The sequence below is a fragment of the Micromys minutus genome (genome assembly GCF_963924665.1).
Source record: "Micromys minutus genome assembly, chromosome: 3".
NCBI classification, from domain to species: domain Eukaryota; kingdom Metazoa; phylum Chordata; class Mammalia; order Rodentia; family Muridae; genus Micromys; species Micromys minutus.
Window position 1 is genome coordinate 24,105,059 of NC_137972.1, and position 20,020 is coordinate 24,125,078.

Consider the following 20,020-nt stretch of genomic DNA (forward strand, 5'->3'; position numbering starts at 1 on the left):
TAATAAGGACTGGTTAGAACTCACATATATAAAACCCATATTTATAACTGTTACCACACAATTGAATATGTTGTAAAAATTAAGGTTATTTCAGAACGGTTGCTTTCCCTGCTGTTTTCCAACTGACCAAGAAGAAGCATCTTTATAAACAGGTGCTAACTGATGGAGATCGTTTGGTATGTCCTGGATAGAATGTTAAAGTGAGGCCGAATGTTTATGTCTGGATTTAAAACAATTTCAAACAATCATTTACTATTTTGCTTTACTTTGAAGAACATAAATTTACTTCAGTTATTCTATCTATAAAGATTTATTTGGGGTAAGAAATATTCCGTTAAATTTGTGTGCTGTAATGTGGGAAAATGTCATGTTTTTCACAGTTTCTATCAATGTGAAATAAAATTTAATTTTGGCTTTTAAAAAAAATATCGAATAAAGTAAATTTCCAACCAAATATGTCAAAAAAGATAAGGAAAGACACTTTTTACTCATTACAGAGAAAATCTGTCAGGAGGAACTCTCAATCTTTTTAACATATATGCTCCAAATACAAAAGCACCCATATTCATAAAAGAAACCCTACTAAAGCTCAAAATATACATTTCACTGCACACAATAATAGTGGGAAACCTCAACATCCCACTCTCTTCAATGGACAGATCATGGAAGCAGAAACTGAAAAAGGACACTGTAAACCTAGCAAAGACTATGAACCAACTGGAATTAATAGATATCTAGAGAACATATCATCCTAAAACAAAAGAATACACCTTTCTCACAGCACCTCACGGCACCTTCTCGAAAATTGACCAAATAATTAAACACAGAACGAGCCTCAACCGATAAAAGAAGATTGAAATACTCCCATGCATCTATCAGATCATCATATACTGAGGCTGGTTTTTAATAAAAACAAAGAAAACTAAAAGCCCATATATAAATGGAAGCTGAACAATGCTCTACTAATAAAGAGTGTGGTCAAAGAAGAAAGAATGAAAGAAATTGAGGACTTTATAGAATTTAATGAAAATGAAAACATGACATACCCAAACCTATGGGATGCAATGAAAGCAGTACTGAGAGGAAAACTCATAGCTCTGAGTGCTTCCATTAAGAAACTGGAGAGAGCATACACTAGCAACCTGACAGCACAGCTGAAAACTCTAGAACAAAAGGAAGCAGATACACACAAGTGGAGTAGATGGCAAGAAATGATCAAACTTAGGGCAGAAATAGACCAAAGAAACAAAAAGAACCATCCAAAGAATCAACAAAGCAAGAGCTGGTTCTTTAAGAAAATTAACAAGATTGATAAACCCTTAGCCAGACTAACTAGAGGGCAAAGAAAGAGTATCCAAATTAACAAAATATGAAAGGAAAGTGGAGAAATAACAACTGAAACTGAGGAAATTCAAGAAATCATCAATGGAATCAATGGAATAGAATAGAAGATCCACGAATGAGCCCTCACATATATGGTCACCTGATTTTTGAAAGGGAGCCGTGAGTATTCAATGAAAAAAAAACAGCCTCTTCAACAAATGGTGTTCGTCTAACTGGCACCCAGCATGCAGAAGAATGAAAATAAATCCTTACTTATCTTTTTGCACAAAGCTCAAGTGCATGTTGATCAAAGATATCCACATTAAACCAGGTACACTGAAGCTCTTAGAAGAGAAAGTAGAGAAAACCTTAGAACACATAGGCACAGAGGAAATTTTCCTTGAACAGAACACCAATAGCTTGTACTCTTAGGTCAAATATTGAGAAATGGGACTTCATGAGATGACAAAGTTTCTGTAAGGCTAAGGACACTGTCAAGAAAACAAAACAGCAACCAACAGATTGGGAAAAGATCTGCACCAACCACACATCTGATAGAGGTCTAATATCCAATGTATACAAACAACTCAAAAAGGTAGATGCCAGAGAATCAAACAATCCTATTAAAAATGCAGTACAGAGCTAAACAAAAAATTCTCAATTGGGGAATATCGAATGGCTGAGAAACATCTAAGGAAGTGCTCCACATTGCTAGTCATCATGCAAATGCAAATCAAAACATCCCTGAGATTCCACCTCACACCAGTCAAAATGGCTAAGATCAAAAACTCAGATGACAGGAGATGCTGGCAAGGATGCAGAGAAGGAGGAACACTTTTCCATTTTTGGTGGGGTTGCAAGCTGGTAAAACCACTCTGGAAATCAGTCTGGCAGTTCCTCAGAAAATTGGACATAGTCCTACCTAATGACTCAGTTATTCCACTTCTGGGCATATACCCCAGTCAAGCTCCAACATACAATAAGGGTGCATCCACCACAATGTTCATAGCAGCCTTATTTATAATAGCCAGAAGGTGGAAAGAACACAGATGTCCTTCAGTAGATGAATGGATACAAAAATTGTGGTATATTTACACAATGGAGTACTATTCAGCTATTAGAAATATGACTTTATGAAATTCCTAAGAAAATAGATGCATCTAGAGATTATCATCCTGAGTGAGGTAACCCAGTCACAAAAGAACAGACATAATATGCAGTCACTGATAATTGGATACTAACCCCAGAAAGCTCTGAACAACCCAGAAACAATTCACAGGCCATATGAATCTCAAGAAAAACAAAGGCCAAAAAAATGAAAGCCTCAGTCCTTCTTAGGAAAAAAAAATGTATAGCACCCTCTCAGAGTGTGGTACACCTGGACCTTAAATCACTAATAATCCAAGTTCTAAGAATATGGCCTTGTGGCAATTTTTGATATTCAAAGATCATTATGCTTAATCTATACTCACCAAGAAAACTGTTTCCATGTTACTTTCTGTCCTACATGTACTTTATGCTTATGGTAACTAGTGGAATTTCAATGCATGCTATCAAACCTCTACAAGAATTAAGTAGTGACAAAAAGTATTCATTTAGTTTTATGCCCAAATGCCTTTAAAAATCTGTATATGTATTCCTCTTTTTTAAATAAATTGTAAGAGAAGAAAAAAAAGCTAGAAGATCCTGGACAGACAACATATTGACCCTAAGAGGCTACAAATGCCAGCCCAGGTTACTATATCCAACAAAACTCTCAGTCACCATAGATGGAGAAATCAAGTTATTCCGGGACAAAAACAAATTTACACAATAACTGTCCAGAAATCCAGTCCTACAAAGGATGATAAATGAAAAAATCCAAGACAAGGGGAAAAAACTACATCCAAGAAAATGCAAAACAATAATCACGCAAAAAAAAAAGAAAAGAAAAACACACAAACATAAGTCTGGCTCTAACAACAAAAATAACAGGAAACAATAATCACTATTCCATAATTTCTCTTAACATCAATGAACTCAATACCCCCAATAAAAGACATAGACTATCAGTTTGGATATATAAATACAATCCAGCATTTTACTGCCTAGAGGAAACTCATGTGTAAGACAAAGACAGACACTACCTCAGAGAAAAAGGTTAGGAAAAAACCTTCCAAGCAAATGGGCCCAGAAAACAAGCTGTAGTAGCTATTCTAATATCAAACAAAATAAATTTTATACCAAAAGTCTTCAAAAAAAAAGATAAGTTAGGACCCTTTTTACTCATCACTGGAAAAATTAAGCAAGTGGACTCTCAACCTTGAATATCTATGCTCCAAATACAAGGTCACCCACATTTATAAAGAAATCCTACTAAAGTTCAAAGCATATATTACACCACAACAATAATAATGGGAGACCTCAACACCCCACTCTAATCAATGGACAGATCATGGAGACAGAAGCTGAACAAAGACACGGTGAAACTAGTAGAGGTTATACACCAACTGGAATTAATAGACATCCATAGTACATTGAATCCAAAAACCAAAGAATATACTTTCTTCTCAGCACCTCATGATACCTTCTCCAAAACTGAACATATAGTCTGTCACAAAACAGTTCTCAACAGATACAAGAAGATAGAAATACTCCCATGAATCCTATCAAACCACCATGGACTAATGCTGGTATTTAATAACAACAAAACAACAAAAAGCCCACATACACAGGGAAGATGAACAATGCTCTACTCAATGATAGCCTGGTCAATGAAAAAGTAGAAAAAGAAATTAAAGATTTTTTTAAATTTAACAAAAATGACACCACTACATATCCAAACTTAAGGGATGCAATGAAAACAGTACTGAGAGGAAAACTCATAGCTCTGTGTGCCTCCAAAAAGAAACTGGAGAGCATACTCTAGAATCTTGACAGCACAGCTAAAAGCTCTGGAACAAAAGAAGCACAAACAGCCAAGAGGAGTAGACGGCAAGAAATAATCAAACTCAGAGCAGAAATTAACCAAATAGAGACAAAAAGAACTATACAAAGAATCAACAAAACCAAGAGCTGTTTTTTGAGAAAATCAAAAAATTGAAAAGGCCTTACCCAGATTAACTACAGTGCAAAAAGTGAGTACCCAAATTAACAAAATCAGAAATGAAAAAAGAGACATAACAACAGAAACTGAAGAAATTCAAGAAATCATCAGGTCTATTACAAAAGCCTATACTCAACAAAAATGAAAAATCTGGAGAAAATGGATGAATTTCTAGACAGATACCTGATACCTGATACCAAAGTTAAACCAGGATCAGGTAAACCATATAAATAATCCCATAGCACCTAAAGAAATAGAAGCAGTCATCAAAAGCCTCCCAACCAAAAAAGCCCAGGACCAGATGGGTTCAGTGGAGAATTCAATCAGACATTTATAGAAGACCTAATACCAATACTCTCCAAATTATTCCACAAAATAGAAACAGAAGGAACACCAACCAACTCATTCTTCAAAGCCACAATTAATCTCATACCTAAACCACACAAAGACACTAAAAAAAAGAGAACTTCAGACCAATTTCTCTCATAAACATTGATGCAAAAATAACTCAATAAAATTTCTGCAAACCGAATCCAAGAACACATCAAAGCAATCATCTACCATGAACAAATAGGCTTTATCCCATAGATTCAAGGATGGTTCAACATACAAAAATCCATCAATGTAATCCACTATATAAACAAACTCAAATTTAAAAAACACATGATCTTATCACTAGATGCTGAGACAGCATTCAACAAAATTCCACACTTCTCCATAATAAAAGTCTTGGAGAGATCAAAAATCCAAGGCCCATAACTAAAAATAGTAAAAGCAATATACAGCAAACCAGTAGCCAGCATCAAACTAAATGGAGAAAAACTTGAAGCAATCCCAGTAAAATCAGAGACTAGACAAGGCTGACTACTGCCTGCCTACTTATTCAATATAGTACTGAACATCCTGGACACAGCAATTGGACAACAAAAAGAAGTCAAAGAGATTCATTGTAAAGGAAGAAGTAAAAATTTCAATATTTGCAGATGATATGATAGTATACTTACGTGACCCCGAATATTTCACCAGAGAACTTTTTAACTAATAAACAAATTCAGCAAAGTGGCTGGCTATAAAATTAACTCAAACAAATCAGTAGTCTTCCTCTACTCAAAGAATAAACAGGATGAGAAAGAAATTAGAGAATAGACACCCTTCACAATAGTCACAAAGACTATAAAATACCTTGTGATGTCTCTAACCAACCAAGTGAAGGATCTGTATGACAAGAACTTCAAGACTCTGAAGAAGAAAATTGAAGATCTCAGAAGATAGAAAGATCTCCCATGCTCATGGATTGTCAGGGCTAAAATTGTAAAAATGGCCATCTTGCAAAAGTAATCTACAGATTCAATGCAATTGCCATTAAAATTCCAACTCAGTTCTTCTTAGAGTGGGAAAAAGCAATTTGCAAATTCATCTGTAATAACAAGAAACCTATAATAGTGAAATCTATTCTCAAGAATAAAAACACTTCCAGGGAAATCACCTTCTCTGATCTCAAGCCATATTACAAAGCAATTGTGATTTTAAAAATGTATAATATTGGTACAGAGATAGGCAGGTAGATCAATGGAATGAAACTGAGAACCCATAAATGTACCCACACACCTATGGTCACTTGATCTTTGGCAGAAAAGCTAAAAACATTCTATGGAAAAAAGACAGCCTCTTCAACAAATGAAGTTGGTTCAACTGGCAGTCAGCATGCAGAAAAATGCCAATTGATCCTTTCCCATCCCCTTGTACAAAGCTCAAGTTCAATTGGATCAAAAATCTCCACTTAAGACCAGGTACTCTGAAACAATTAGAAGAGAAAGTAGGAAAGAGTTTAGAACACATAGGCACAGGAGAAAGGTTCCTGAACAGAACAACAATGGCTTATGCTCTAAGATTAAAAATCAACAAATGGGACCTTATGAAATCACAAACCTTCTGTAATGCTAAGTACACTGTTAAGAAGGCAAAATGGCAGCCTACAGATTGGAAAAAGATCTTTACCAACTCTACATCTGATAGAGGGCTAGTATCCAATATATACAAAGAACTCAGAAAGTAAACTATAGAGAATTAAATAATCCTATTTAAAAATGGGGTAGAGATCAAACAAAGAATTCTCAACTAAGAAACATCTAATAGCTGAGAAGCACCTAAATAAATGTTCAACGTCCCTAATCATCAAGGAAATGCAAATCAAAACAACCCTGAGATTCCACCTCAAACCAATTAGAATGGCTAAGATCAAAAATTCAGGTGACAGCACATGCTGATAAGGATGTAGAGAAAGAGGAACACTCTTCCCCTGTTTGTGGGGTTGTAAGCTGGTACAACCACTCTGGAAATCAGACTGGTGATTTTTCAGAAAATTGGACATAGTACTACCTGAAAACCCAGACACTCCACCCCTGGGCATATACCCCAAAGATGGTCCAACATATAACAAGGACACAGGCTCCACCATGTTTATAAAAGCCTTATTTATAATAGCCAGAAGCTGGAAAGAACCCAGACGTCCACCAACAGATGAATACAGAAAATGTGGTACATTTACACAATGGAGTACTACTCAGTTGTTAGAAATAATGACTTCATGAAATTTGTAGGCAAATGGATGGAACTAAAGACTATCATCTTGGGTGAGGTAACCCAGTCAAAAAAGAACACACTTGGTATTTAGTTACCGATAAGCGGATACTAGCCCCAGAAAGCTTAGAATACTCAATACCCAAGAAACAATTCAGACATTAAGCTCAAAAAGAAGGAAGGCCAAAATGGGGATGCCTCAGTTCTTCTTAGAAAAGAGAACAAAACTCTCAGGGGAGGAAATGCAAGGTCAAATAGAGGAACAGAGATTGAAGAAAAGATCACTCAGAAGCCACCTCACCTGGAGATCCACCACATATGCAGTCACCAAATCCAAGCACTATAGCTGATCCCAAAAAGTATACTGGCAGAAACCAAACAGAGATGCCCTCTCGGGGACTATGCTAGAGTCATATAGATACAGCTGAAAGTGTTTGCAGATAACCATTGGACTGACCTTAGGATCCCAATGAGGTTGCTAAAGAAAGGACCTAAGGAGCTGAAAGGGGTTGTAACCTCATGGGAAAGTAACAACATTATCAACCAACCAAAACTCTCATGGAGTAAAACACTAACCTCTGTGTGCACTTTGAGAGACATATTGATCCAGTTGCATATGTAGCTGAAGATAGCAATGTCTGGCATCAGTGTGAGAAGAGGCTATTGTTCCAGACAGGGTACGTTGTCCCAATGCAGAGGAATGACAAGGCAATGAGGTGGATAAAGGGATCAGAAGGGAGTTCACCTTTGTGAAGGCAACTGGAGTGGGAGGGGCAATAGGATCATGATGGGGTAAAAGTATAACAATTCAAATGTAAATACAGATTATCTAATAAAAATAAAAGGATTTGAATTAGAAAAAAATTAGAGAGAAAAAATGTTTATGTGAAATTATTACACTCTTCAACAACAACCAAACACTTAGATATATTAATTCTTACCTTCCAATAGTGAAACATTTTTGTGCAGTTCAATTTGTTATAAGTTATATATTTTATAGCTTTTTGTTCTTCAAGAAGTTGAAAGTACTTTTGAAAATAAACTGAAAGAAAACAGAACCAAACTACTCATTTTCATGATAGAATTATGCTTTTCTATTTTCTACTTTTCTATTTTCAACATCTACAACATCCAGATTACTTATGTAGACAGGGCCTGATTACAATTGCCATCACCCTATCCTCAGCCTCGTAATTGGAAACCACAGATACTTTCAGAACTCACAGAAACACTAGTGACTTAAAAGGCAGGATGGGTTCATTATCATAGCTCTAAGGGAAGTGAATCATACTCTTCAATGCTGAATGTAAAATGAAAATGCCAACTCTTCAAAATGATGATGCAGATATAGATACTCATATTTAAGGATATAAACTACCTTCTTGCTGGGAAGAAAGGGGATTCACTAATTTTGAGTATTTATAGGTTATTTTAGAAAGGGAAGTAAGAAAAAACCAACAAGTATCTACAGAGTATTGTGTACTTCTTTAAACTCTTCAACTGTGATGCCCCTCCATGTACCACACTCTCACTCACTCAGAGTCAGCTGACTGGCCTGTCCCTCTACATCTGAATTTTCTCCCTTTCCTGCCTGTGTCACTGTGCTCCTTATCCCATCACTTTTGCTTCTTCCATTTCTCCAACACTAGTTCTGAAATGGGTCATCAGTGATATCCTGGGGCACTTATTGGCCTCCTTGGTAGTGGACTTGAGTCTGGTTCTCTTTCCCTTCAAGCCCTTGAAACATTGCTCTGTCTGGCTTTGCCTCACATTAGGGCCATCACTTCCTGTCTTTAATAATTTCTTCTCCCCCTATTGACCCCTTCAAAATTAACACTTTCTACAATCCTGTCATTATTCTTTCTCCTCATAGTAATTCTTTCTGAATAAGATCATATATTACTATGGTCTTATCTGCTGCTTATTTGTATGGGTTGTTTTTGTTGTTGTTGTTGTTTTGGTTTTTTTAGCTCAATAAATCTAAATACATAGGTTTAACACAATATGTCTAAAGCTGAAGTCAACATCTACCAACTTAAACCTATAACTTATCATATATTCTCTACCTCTTTGATCAACTTCATGGTTGCTGAGATTTTGTTATAAGAATATTGAAGTCACACGTTACTTCTTGGACACATTAATCTCTAGATCTCAATACTCATCAAACACATGTTCCCTTGATCATATATTCTTTACATCTCAAAGCTGCCTCCTCTCGTGCTCTCCAGACACTTACCTAATTATCAGGTCACAAATTAGCCCTCTTGTTTATTTCTTTGTCCTATTCATTTTATTTTCATATTCCCCTAAAAATACCATCTATAACATAAATATGGCTACACAAATTCTTTATTCAAAATGGTACAATGGTTGTCCATGGCTTTGGTGGTTTGCAAAAAAAAAAAAAAAAAAAAAAAAAAAAACCACAATTTCTAACTTCTGTATTCACACACCATTGCAATGTGATTTTGCAACTATCCCAGTTCAAATTACTTAAAAAAAAAAAAAAAGGTGAAGTCTCATGTCTCATGTGTTAGCTGGCCAAAAGAATGTGCACAATCAGCTCTAACCGACTCTCCAGTTAAATATTTTGAAATATTTAACTCATGGTACCCCTCAGTCTTGGAAATCTCTGAGCCATATAAAAAAAGTCAGGGTTTCCTAAGGATTAATATAAAGGTGAGCCATACTGTTAGCCTCCTCATCATCAAAGGCTGAGTTTTCTGGACTAGTAACTGACCACATACCCATGACTAAGTTCAGCTAGGACCAGAGGAGCTGCTCAGTGGAGATAAGTCAAACTGACAAAGCATGGAAGCATAAGATGAATAAGACAAATAATAAATATATAAGTGTATTAGCTCAAGACATTTCTACTACTGTATTAAGTAAAAAACAATACTTGATTAAAGAATACCCTTTAAAAGAAAGAATTTTTGTAAGGTGGCACAGCATGTGCTCTGCATCCTGCTTGTGTCTACCTGGGGAAATGTCACTTCTTCTTCACTTAGCACTGTATGCTTCAGCCACTCACCCCTCTGTGGCATTCTTGGTACCCACAGTTCTAGGTGTCACCTCTTCTAGGACAATTGTCTTAGCACAACACTTCCCAGACAAAGTTGCGGACACTAGTTCATTTTTAATATAAATTTTTACATATCCCAGGCTAGCTCCAGTCATGCTGTCCTACTATCTATCATCCTGAGTAGCTGGGATAACAGGAGTGTGTCATTGTAAGTGTCTGGCTGGCACTGACTCATTTACTTTCCTCTAAAATTTTTGAGAACAGAGTCTGTGTTCTTCCTGGACTTGGTTTGACACACTATCTAACATACATTCATGTATGCTATTACTAGATTATTACTAGTACTTTATTCCAGTGATCAAATGAGTGAGTAAAACATCCTAAGTATACTACTTTACATGCATTTTTAAAATTTTTCATACATTCTCAGATCTTTGATGAACAGAAATTCACCCACTTGCTCAAGTTGCTTTTAGATTTCTCATAATGCTGGGCAGGACAGAAGTGACTGGAAATTAGCTGAAGAACTCTTCTTGGATAATTTCTTCCTGGATCTTGCTGGTCCACAAGATCACACCAGATGAAAGAGCCCTATACACATATGGCTTGTCATCATAATGTCAATGAAAAAGTGTAGAAGTGAACTCCCGGTCTAATAAAGCCAATAGTCCACAGAACTTCCTCTACAACCCCACACAAACACATAAATGTAATTCAGTATCTCTATGGAGAATGGATTTTATTTTTCCCAAGAGAGCTAAATTCAGAGACAAAAGGAAAGTCACAATGGAATCCCTTGAATTATTTTTTCCCAAAGAATATTTCTTCTTTATATTTCCATTAAATTCTAACCTCTCTTCATCTAAGGCAGACATGGACTATGGATTCATCTGGAACACTTACTGATAAAAGCAACTAAGAATGTGATTACCAGAAGCAGGAGAAGTACCATCAGAGATATAAAAGGCAGCGAAGGGGAACCAGGCTTACTTAAATGATGGACAGGTTTCTCTCTGGAAGCTAGAAGGAGAAGCACATCAATTTTAATGAGAAATAAGTTACATCCTTGTTTCTACTTTTCTATCTTCCTCTTTTCCCTTTTTCTCTAGGACACATAATTTACTAATAGTATGAACATTTCAAGTAACAGAAAAATAAAAGCACAAACTTACACAGTTGAAATAACAGTTATTAGTATTTTGAGATCTAAAAAATACTTTGGCCTTTGGTCCAGTGAAGGCTTGTTTTCCCATTGTAGGAGAATGGCAAAGCACTGAGGTAGAAAGGGTGATTGGGAGAGGGAGCACCTTCATGGAAGCAAGTGGAGGGGGGAGGAAGGATGGGAGGGGGTGAAAGGGGATAACATTTAAAATGTATTTACAGAGAATATCCAATTTGAATATATAATATATATATGTATAAATGTACATATATATACAGGGAGTTGGGTTTTGGTGTGTGTGTATTTGTGTGTGTGTGTGTGTGTGTGTGTGTGTGTGTGTGTGTGTGTGTGATGGGAAGATTAATGAGCTATGATCTCACTGTGTAGTACTGGATGGTCTGCAACTCATTATGGAGACAAGACTGGGTTCAAATCCTCAATGATCCCCTTGCCTCTGTCTCCTGAATGCTGAAATTAGACCATATGTGGCCCTGCAGCAAGTCTTAAAACATATATATATATATATATATATATATATATATATATACACACATATAATGTTTTCCCACATGATGACACAACATAAACACTGCCACCTGGCCTATGACTTTACATCAGAATTGTAAATAAATTTTGATTTCACTGTGATTTCTGAGTGTTCTTTACTGTGGATTTGGCACTGTATACTTAAATAATTTCCAGACTGTCAAAACATTAAAGACATATATACAATACCAGATAAATATTTCTAATTATAATCCACCACTTTAGCATAAGGTCAGCCTACTAGCCACCATCACATGACTAGAAACTTCCTGGACTAAGGTACAATTTAGAGGCACAGCAACTGCCTATCAAGTGAGAGACTCTATTCTGGTCTATAATATAAATGTAGAAAAGTTTCTTCAAGATAAAATCTCAACAAAGAAACCGTTTTCATGAAGTTACAAAATACTGTCAAGCAGAGAGGAAAATATCATTATTAAATTGTATGACTATTTTCAGAAAAAAATGTATTTATGCTTATTTCTATAGAGCAGGAAATGCAGCAAGACTCAAGATTTAGTCTGTAAATGAAAAGACTAAACACCATGCTGAAAAATCTTTCCCTTCTCACTATACAACTCTACAGCTCTTCAAGTCAATCTACAAACAGTTTAAATAGCTGAGACTCCAGTAAAATACCAGATGGGAGCACTAAAAGAATCTGTCATAAATACCACCCAACTTTGTGAATGACCATTCCTTTTTTTCCTCCTTTATCTACATTAAGTACAAAAAGAAGTTTTAAATTGGTTTGGTTTTACCTGTAGGACATTTTAAAGAGGTGCCCAAGGAGTTGGATTCACTCATAATCCTCACTTCTGCATATGTGATTTCTGAAGCCATATCAAGAAAATACCTGCCTCCCTCAAAAAGAGTACCTCATTTCCTCTCTAAGGCTCTACAGTATGTGAGACCCAATTGCAGCATCAAGTTGTCATACCACACAATTGTATGAAGGAAGAGGCCTTTCTCACTAGGTTAAACCACATGAGAATAAGAAGCCACAGCACAGAGTCACTCCGGTCACACAAAGAACATGCAACCTCTTAATACAAAGCAAAATAAGAACTGTCGCCCTCAAAACCACTCAGCGAGGTATGCAAGTACTACAAAGTGGGAACTCAAAGGAGGAAGGAAAGAAATAGGAAGGAGGGAAAAAGGAATCATGCTATTGGAAAACTCTGAGCTAAGACACTCACAGCAAACATAAATGCAGTTTTCTTTTTTTGTTGTTGTTGTTGTTGTTGTTTCAAAAAGATTTTATTTCCAAATTAAGACTTGTAAGAAAGCAAGCCAGGTGCCCCCCTGCTTCTGATTGTGACGGAAGTATCTGGCACAACAAACCATACTGAACTCATTCAAAAGCTATCATGAGAACATAAAGACACTAGAAAGGAAAGAGAAGAACCCGGGTCCTTGACATTTTTGCTTCTATACAGGCACTGGATCGCCTACGATCTTAAACTGAAATTTTAAAAAATGTTCAGTGGCTTCTCAGATATTTCTAGAAGCTTTTTCTAAGTTTCTGAACTCCAAATCTATTTCCATGGACAGAATCCTAGAGTGTGGCCAATGTTCAGCAACACATTCTTATGTCTAAGAAAGAGCATCTGGCCACTGAATTCAGTCACCACAAGACAAGACAGTCTTTGGTTATACAGAGACAAGGAATTGTAAACTGGAAGCATGAACACACTTTTTGTAACCTGTGTGGGTATTGCCAAATCATATGTGACAGGACCAGTTATCAGTACTGTGATACTGAGGATTAAACAGTGCCAAGGAACTATATATATGAAAAAAATTTACATGTATATACACACATCTCTCATTATTCATCAACGTATAAGAAGAGAAAATTAAAACAATGTAGTGTATTAAAATTTATTAGAATAATCTAGAATCCAGCTACAAGAACATGTTCTCATAACAGGTACCGATAGAAAAGCAGTTAATAGGTATACAACATGGGGCCGTCCCTCCAGGGCCACATTATCTTGTTAATACTTAGGCTGTGGCAATTTTCAGGAGGGACCAGGTAGTTGTAAAGCATTTAGAGGGGGCTTTAGGTTAGTCTGGTTCTAGGTAAATACTCTGGCTGCAACTTCAACTAAATTTATGCTAAAATATGCACAGACCACAGAAGCAGCCCCAACAATGTAAGCAGTTGACAGAGTAGTGACAGCAGTCTGAGTCAGCCTTAGAAGGAGGAAGCCTTGGTTTTAACTCAGTGGATGAGTACTTGCCTAGCATGCACAAGGCAGCCAGATCCAATCCCCAGCACCTTAAAAAATGAAGAAAAAGAGAAGGAAAACAGAACCAAGTTAATTCTTCTTCTCCCCTAGGCTATGGATACTAAGCCCTTAGAGTCTCCATGATTCTGTTACAGAAGTCATTTGCTTTGGCCAAGTTTCTTGTTCAAGGTTTTGTCTGTTCTGCTCAAGATTAATTGTAATGCAGGATTACAACCAGCTACCCTGGAGTCATGGATCTTTTTTCTAACCAGTGATGGACCCAGAAGGAACGGATTGTCAGGGTAACATTCAGGGCAATAATCAGCCCTGTTAATATGGTCTAAGAACACTTGGTAACATTCATTTTCAACAAGTTCAGTTTGGTATAACCAGTGCCCTAGTTCTAAACTAGGGAACCACTGCTGCCCGCAATCAGGGCAGTGTGAATTACCGGAGAACATCTGGGCTTAGAAAGACAACACAAAGCAATGAACAACAAAAGGCAACAGTGACAGAGAGAGGAAAAGCAGTAAGCAACAATCAGTCCCGTGACAGTTTCCTTTAGCAACTCGTCAGTTCAACAACACTGAAGTGTTGAACCTGGCTTGCACCTTAGTGCAGTTCTTCAAGATCTTGTAGTTTATTCTTCCTCAACTGCACCTCAGTCTCTGTACTTGGGGACCAGTCCAGTCTAGAACACTATCAGTCGCTTACTAGCAGCACAGATCACAGAATAGGTCCTTCAAAGGAAAGCCAAGCCTCTAATCCAAGCTGGTTGCTTTTTCCTGTCCAGTATCAGCTAGGGGCAGAATCCCAGAGGCTCTGCTCTGCTGGTAAATGATGCTTACTGAAACAGACGAGAGGATGGATCCGGTGAGTCAACTGTTGGTGCAGGCAGTCTCGCCAACAGCACTTTACAATGATGTAGGAGAGTCAGGAAGACCTGGTGAAGTAGATCCAGTGAAGTCAAGCCCTAAAAGGACCTTTATCTGGACCCAGTCACAGAGAAGTCGTTGGTGTTGAGTTTGCAGGATGGTCTGGAAATACGTCACACACAATTTCCAGCCAGGTTTTAGAAAATGGGACAGTCAGGATCAGCGGCGCCACTAGACTGTTCCTCTTGCTCCACAGACCCGACCTGCAACCCCCAGCCACCACGGGAGAATAATAAATGCAGTTTTCTAGGCAAATCTGGCTTCAAGAAAATGAGACAACATGAGAAAACACTTAAGGCATGACACTGAGTTCGGCTGAACAAGCAAATTATGATACCGCATTGTAGAGGACCATTGGCCCTCACCGTTATGTAGACTCCCACTTATCTCTCAGCTGCCTCCAGTGTGGTCAAGGCAAAGTTCACATCCTGTTTCTTCCAAAGGTGCTCCTTTGAGCACTCTGACTCGTGACACAGGCTCATAATTATCTGCATAGGATTCTCCACTCTCTTTGCTACTGGCTACATCCACAGCTCCTGAAACAGCTCTAGATAGTAGCAGTGGGAGGACTCTGTCCTCTCCTTGTGCCTCTCTTCCCTTAATCCCTGTGCTCCTCCACATGAACTAAGTGTTCACCGCACTCTTGGAAAATGAAATGGATCACAGTGTACAAGAGGGGACACTTACATTAGATGCTGAAGATAAAGTGATTTGACATCTTCCAGCTCATAGCCACAAGCTCAACTTTTAGTTATTCCAAATACTTCCCTTCTTTGAATCTCCTCTAACTATTCCCATACTCTTACACATGACAAGCAAAGAGCATGTGCATGCACACAGTTTGTTTTTATTGATTTTCTGTTGTTTTTGTATCCAAACATACTGAAAACCATGGGTCCACACTATAAACTCTATTTTGATATAAAGCCATGAGTTTCATTTTCTTTCCGAAATTTAGCATTTCTACCCAACATCTATGAGTAAAAACAAATCTATGTTTATTATCTTTATTTCAAACTCCCAAGTGATAATCTTTTGGATGCTACTCATCTCCTTCCCACCTCACTCACCCTTCACTAAGAGGTCTGTCCCTTCTAGATGGGCTCCAAACACCAGGTCAAGTCCATGTCCCCTAAAGTGCTATCTTCCTCCCTTAGGCTGAGGGAGGATGAGACACATTGCTGAAGTTCTTACATCCTGGCTTTGAAAAACCTCCTTTGACTGACCTGTGATCCAACTCCTGTTGCTGATTGCTGAGAAGATTTCATTCAGCCTCTTGGGGACTTTAGCTCTCCACCAAGGTCACCTTGATGGGCAGAAGCCCTAATCACCCTGAAAGATATTGAGTGGTTATACACAGATATCCCACCAAGCAGACAGCATCCTTACCTTGCCAGTCTCTGAAAACCATATCAACACTGCCTTCTTCATAGATACTCTCTCTTCATCCTACTTGACTGCTAACACCCAATGCAAGGTCATCCACAACCAGGCAAGGATACTCTTCTTACCTTAATAGACACTAATGTCCCACCATGTACACCCTTTGCCCAATCCTGGTCTACCCTCTACAAGGAAACTTGTAGTGAGAATTTTGCAATTTTGTATTCTTTTTTTAAAAATACAGAAATATCATAATATATTTTTTATTTTAATCTAAGATGTGGAGATACAGGGTTGTTTCAAACTCTTCACAGCAGATAACTGTGATTAATCCTGTGCTCTAGTGGTGGTATGATTTTGCCAATTTTAGACAGTTTCTGCATTTATGGAACTTTTCAGAAGGCACATAAATTCGAGAGTCCCAATAGGCAGGGTTAATGATTCTTGGGTAGGTGTGGTTTTGTTAGTCATACTCAAAAAGAAAAAAAAAAATGTTGGGTTTTGGTACCACATCCAATCCCACAACATCCAGAGGAAGCCCGTCACTCAGGTGTTCTAACATGCCCAGGATCACAGGTGAGGACACATCTGGTTCCAATATTCAGAGTAACCTGGTCCCCCAGTATCCAGGAAAACAGAAACCCCCACTCAGCCAGTGGCCCGGGTCCCTTCCAGTCAGAACATGAGCCCTGAGCAGACCTTGGGCACTGATTACTGCATCCAATCCCACAACACCCAGAGAAAGCCTGTCACCTAGGTGCTCTAACACACCCAGGATCACAGGATCACAGGTATTCCAACAAGTCCAAGAACACAGGAACACAGGTGTGTTAACAGGCCCAGCATCACAGAGGAAGTTAGAATCCCAGGAAACCATACACACCTAGGAGTGCTGGAGCTCTGACACACTCAAGAATATGAGGAGTTTGGTGACATTGAGAGTCCAGTATCTCAGAGGTACCTTAATTTCTAGGAGCTCTGACACACTCAGGATCCCAGGATCACAGAATTACAGAGACACTTAGACTCTGAGGAGTTCCAGAACAATCAGGATCTCAAGGACATGCTCCAATCAGAAACAGCTAGAGCAGGTAGCACTAGAGACAATCAGATGGCAAGAGGCAAGCAAAAGAATATAAGCAACAGAAATCAAGGCTACATGGCATCATAAGAACCTTGTTCTCCCACTACAGCTAGTCCTGGATATTCCATTACACCTGAAAAGCAAGATTTAGACTTAAAATAATTTCTTATGATGATAATAGAAAATTAGAGGAAGGACATGAATAACTCCCTTAAAAAAATATAGAAGACAACCAAACAGGAGAAAGAAGTAGACAAACCCATCCAGGATCTAAAAATGGAAATAGAAACAATAAAGAAATCACAAAGGGAGACAGCCCCAGAGATAGAAAGCCAAGGAAAGAGATAAGGAATCATAGATGCAAGCATCACCAACAAAATACAGGAGATAGAAGAGAGAATTCATGGGCAGAAGATACCATAGAAAATATTGATAAGGTTCTGGCCACCAGCTATGCCCAGAGCCAGAGCCAGCTCACCCTCATCAGGATTCCCAGCCTGCCTGAAGATAATTGAGCACCCAGAGGAGACTCAGGAACACTCTCCTTCCTAAGCCAATCGGTGAGCCCCCACTGTTTATCTGGGGAGAAGAGGCCAGAAACTCTCAGGGTGCAGGTATTATGGTACTGTTTGGGTATGGACCCTTCTGAAATCTATCTGCACCCAAAGCAAGAGCTGGCCCATCACCATCAGAACTCACAACCTGCCCATAGAGAGATGACCATCCAAGGACTGATATCCTTCCAAAGTTCACAGGCCACAGACACACAGAAGAGTCAAACTCCAATCAGAGACAACAGGATTAAACAACTTCAAAGATAACAATATGGCAAGAGGCAAACACAAGAACCTAAACAACAGAAACCTAGACAACCTGGCAACATCAGAAACCAGCTCTTCCACCACAGCAAATAGTGAATATCCCAACACACCAGAAAAACAAGATTTGGAATTAAAATTATACCTCATGTTGATGATGGAGGACTCAAGAAGTGCATGAATAATTCAATTAAAGAAATACAGGAGAGCACAGGTTTTTAAAAAAAAAAAAGTAGAAGCCTTTAGAGAAACATAGGAAAACACAAGCAAGCAGGTAAAGGAAATGAACAAAACCATCCACAATCTCAAAACGTAAATAGAAACAATTTTTTTAAAAAACACAAAAAGGGAGACAACTCTGAAGATAGGAAACTGAGGAAAGAAATCAGGAGTCATAGACACAAGATCACCAACAGAATGCAAAGGATGGAAGAGAGAATCTCAGGTGCAGAAGATTCTAGAGAAATAGTTGAGAGACAGAGCTGCACAACTACATCAGGACATGGGGCCTGACTATAGACTGCTGAGCATCAAGCAGAGCTTCAGAAGCACTTGCCCACCTGAACCCTCGGGTGAGTCCGCACTTCTTTCCCACCGACTATCCTGGGAGAGACCTCCTGGAACTCTCAGGGAATAGGCAGAGAAATACTGACAGGAAAATGTCTGTCTGTCCCAGAAACAGAGCAGGATGACCACCATCAGGACTCACTGCCTGCCCAGAGAAAGCCAGACGCCTAGAAGTAAACTAACTCCAAAGGCTATGAGCCCACAGACCCACAGGAGAGAGAAGTTCCAGTCACATACAAGATCACCTAACCTCACAGATAACAAGCTAGCAAGAGGCAAGCTCAAGAACCTAAGCAACAGAAACCAAGACAACCTGGCAACATCAAAACCCAGTACTCCCACCACAGCAAGTAGTGGATATCCCAACACAGCATAAAAACAAGACAGGACTTAAAATTGTACTTTTTTCACATTACAATTTATTTTTTTAATTGAACAACTTTATTTTAGAAAACAGAGATAAATGTACAGATTTTAAAAACATTTTTGCATAAAAGTATATGAATACATTTTTTTCAGTATTTGGTTTTAAAATCTTACTTAATGATAATGATGATAGAGGTTCTCAAGAATATGAATAACTCCCAAAAAGAATACAAAAGAACACACATAAACAATTAGAATCCCTTAAAGTGGAAACACAAAAATTACTTAAAAGAGCTACAGGAAAACAAAACAAACAAATGAAGGAATTGAAAACAGAAATAGAAGCAATAAAGATATCACAAAAAGAGACAACCTGGAGATAGAAAACCTAGGAAAGCAATCAGGAGAGATAGATGAAAGCATCACCAATAGAATACAAGAGATGGAATAGAGAATCTCAGGGGCAGAAAATAACATAGAAAACATTGAAACATCAGCAAAAATGCAAAAATCAAAGAGCTTCTAACCCAAAATATCCAGGATATCCAGGACATAATGAGAAGACCAAACCTAAGGATTGTAGGTATAGAAGAGAGCAAAGACTCCCAACTAAAAATCCTACTAAATATCTTCAACAAAATCATAGGAAAGAAAACTTTCCTAGACTAAAGAAAGAAAGGACCAGAAACATACAATAAGCCTGCAGAACTCCAAATAGATTGAAACAAAAGAGAAACTCCTGGGGACACACAATAGTAAAAAATCCAAATATTCAAAACAAAGAAAGAATACTAAAAGTAGTAAGGGGAAAATGACAAGTCGCATACATGTAAAGGCACACCAATCACAATTATACCAGACTTTTCAACAGAGACTATGAAAGCTAGAAGATCCTGGACAGATGTCATA

At 38.0% G+C, this 20,020-nt stretch overlaps 2 protein-coding genes across 2 annotated transcripts in view; both read right to left on the bottom strand.

Moving 5' to 3' along the window:
• Nucleotides 1–20,020, bottom strand: part of LOC308418741 (C-type lectin domain family 4 member A-like) — a gene marked incomplete at both ends in the record, with an annotated part of 244,876 nt that overhangs the window by 195,637 nt on the left and 29,219 nt on the right. The window lies entirely within an intron of this gene.
• Nucleotides 14,117–14,419, bottom strand: LOC308418743 (torsin-1A-interacting protein 2-like; the record flags this gene model as incomplete). The annotated part of the gene is made up of 1 exon (XM_080914222.1): nt 14,117–14,419. The coding sequence occupies one exon, from the start codon at nt 14,417–14,419 to the stop codon at nt 14,117–14,119; it is 303 nt and encodes a 100-aa protein (XP_080770348.1).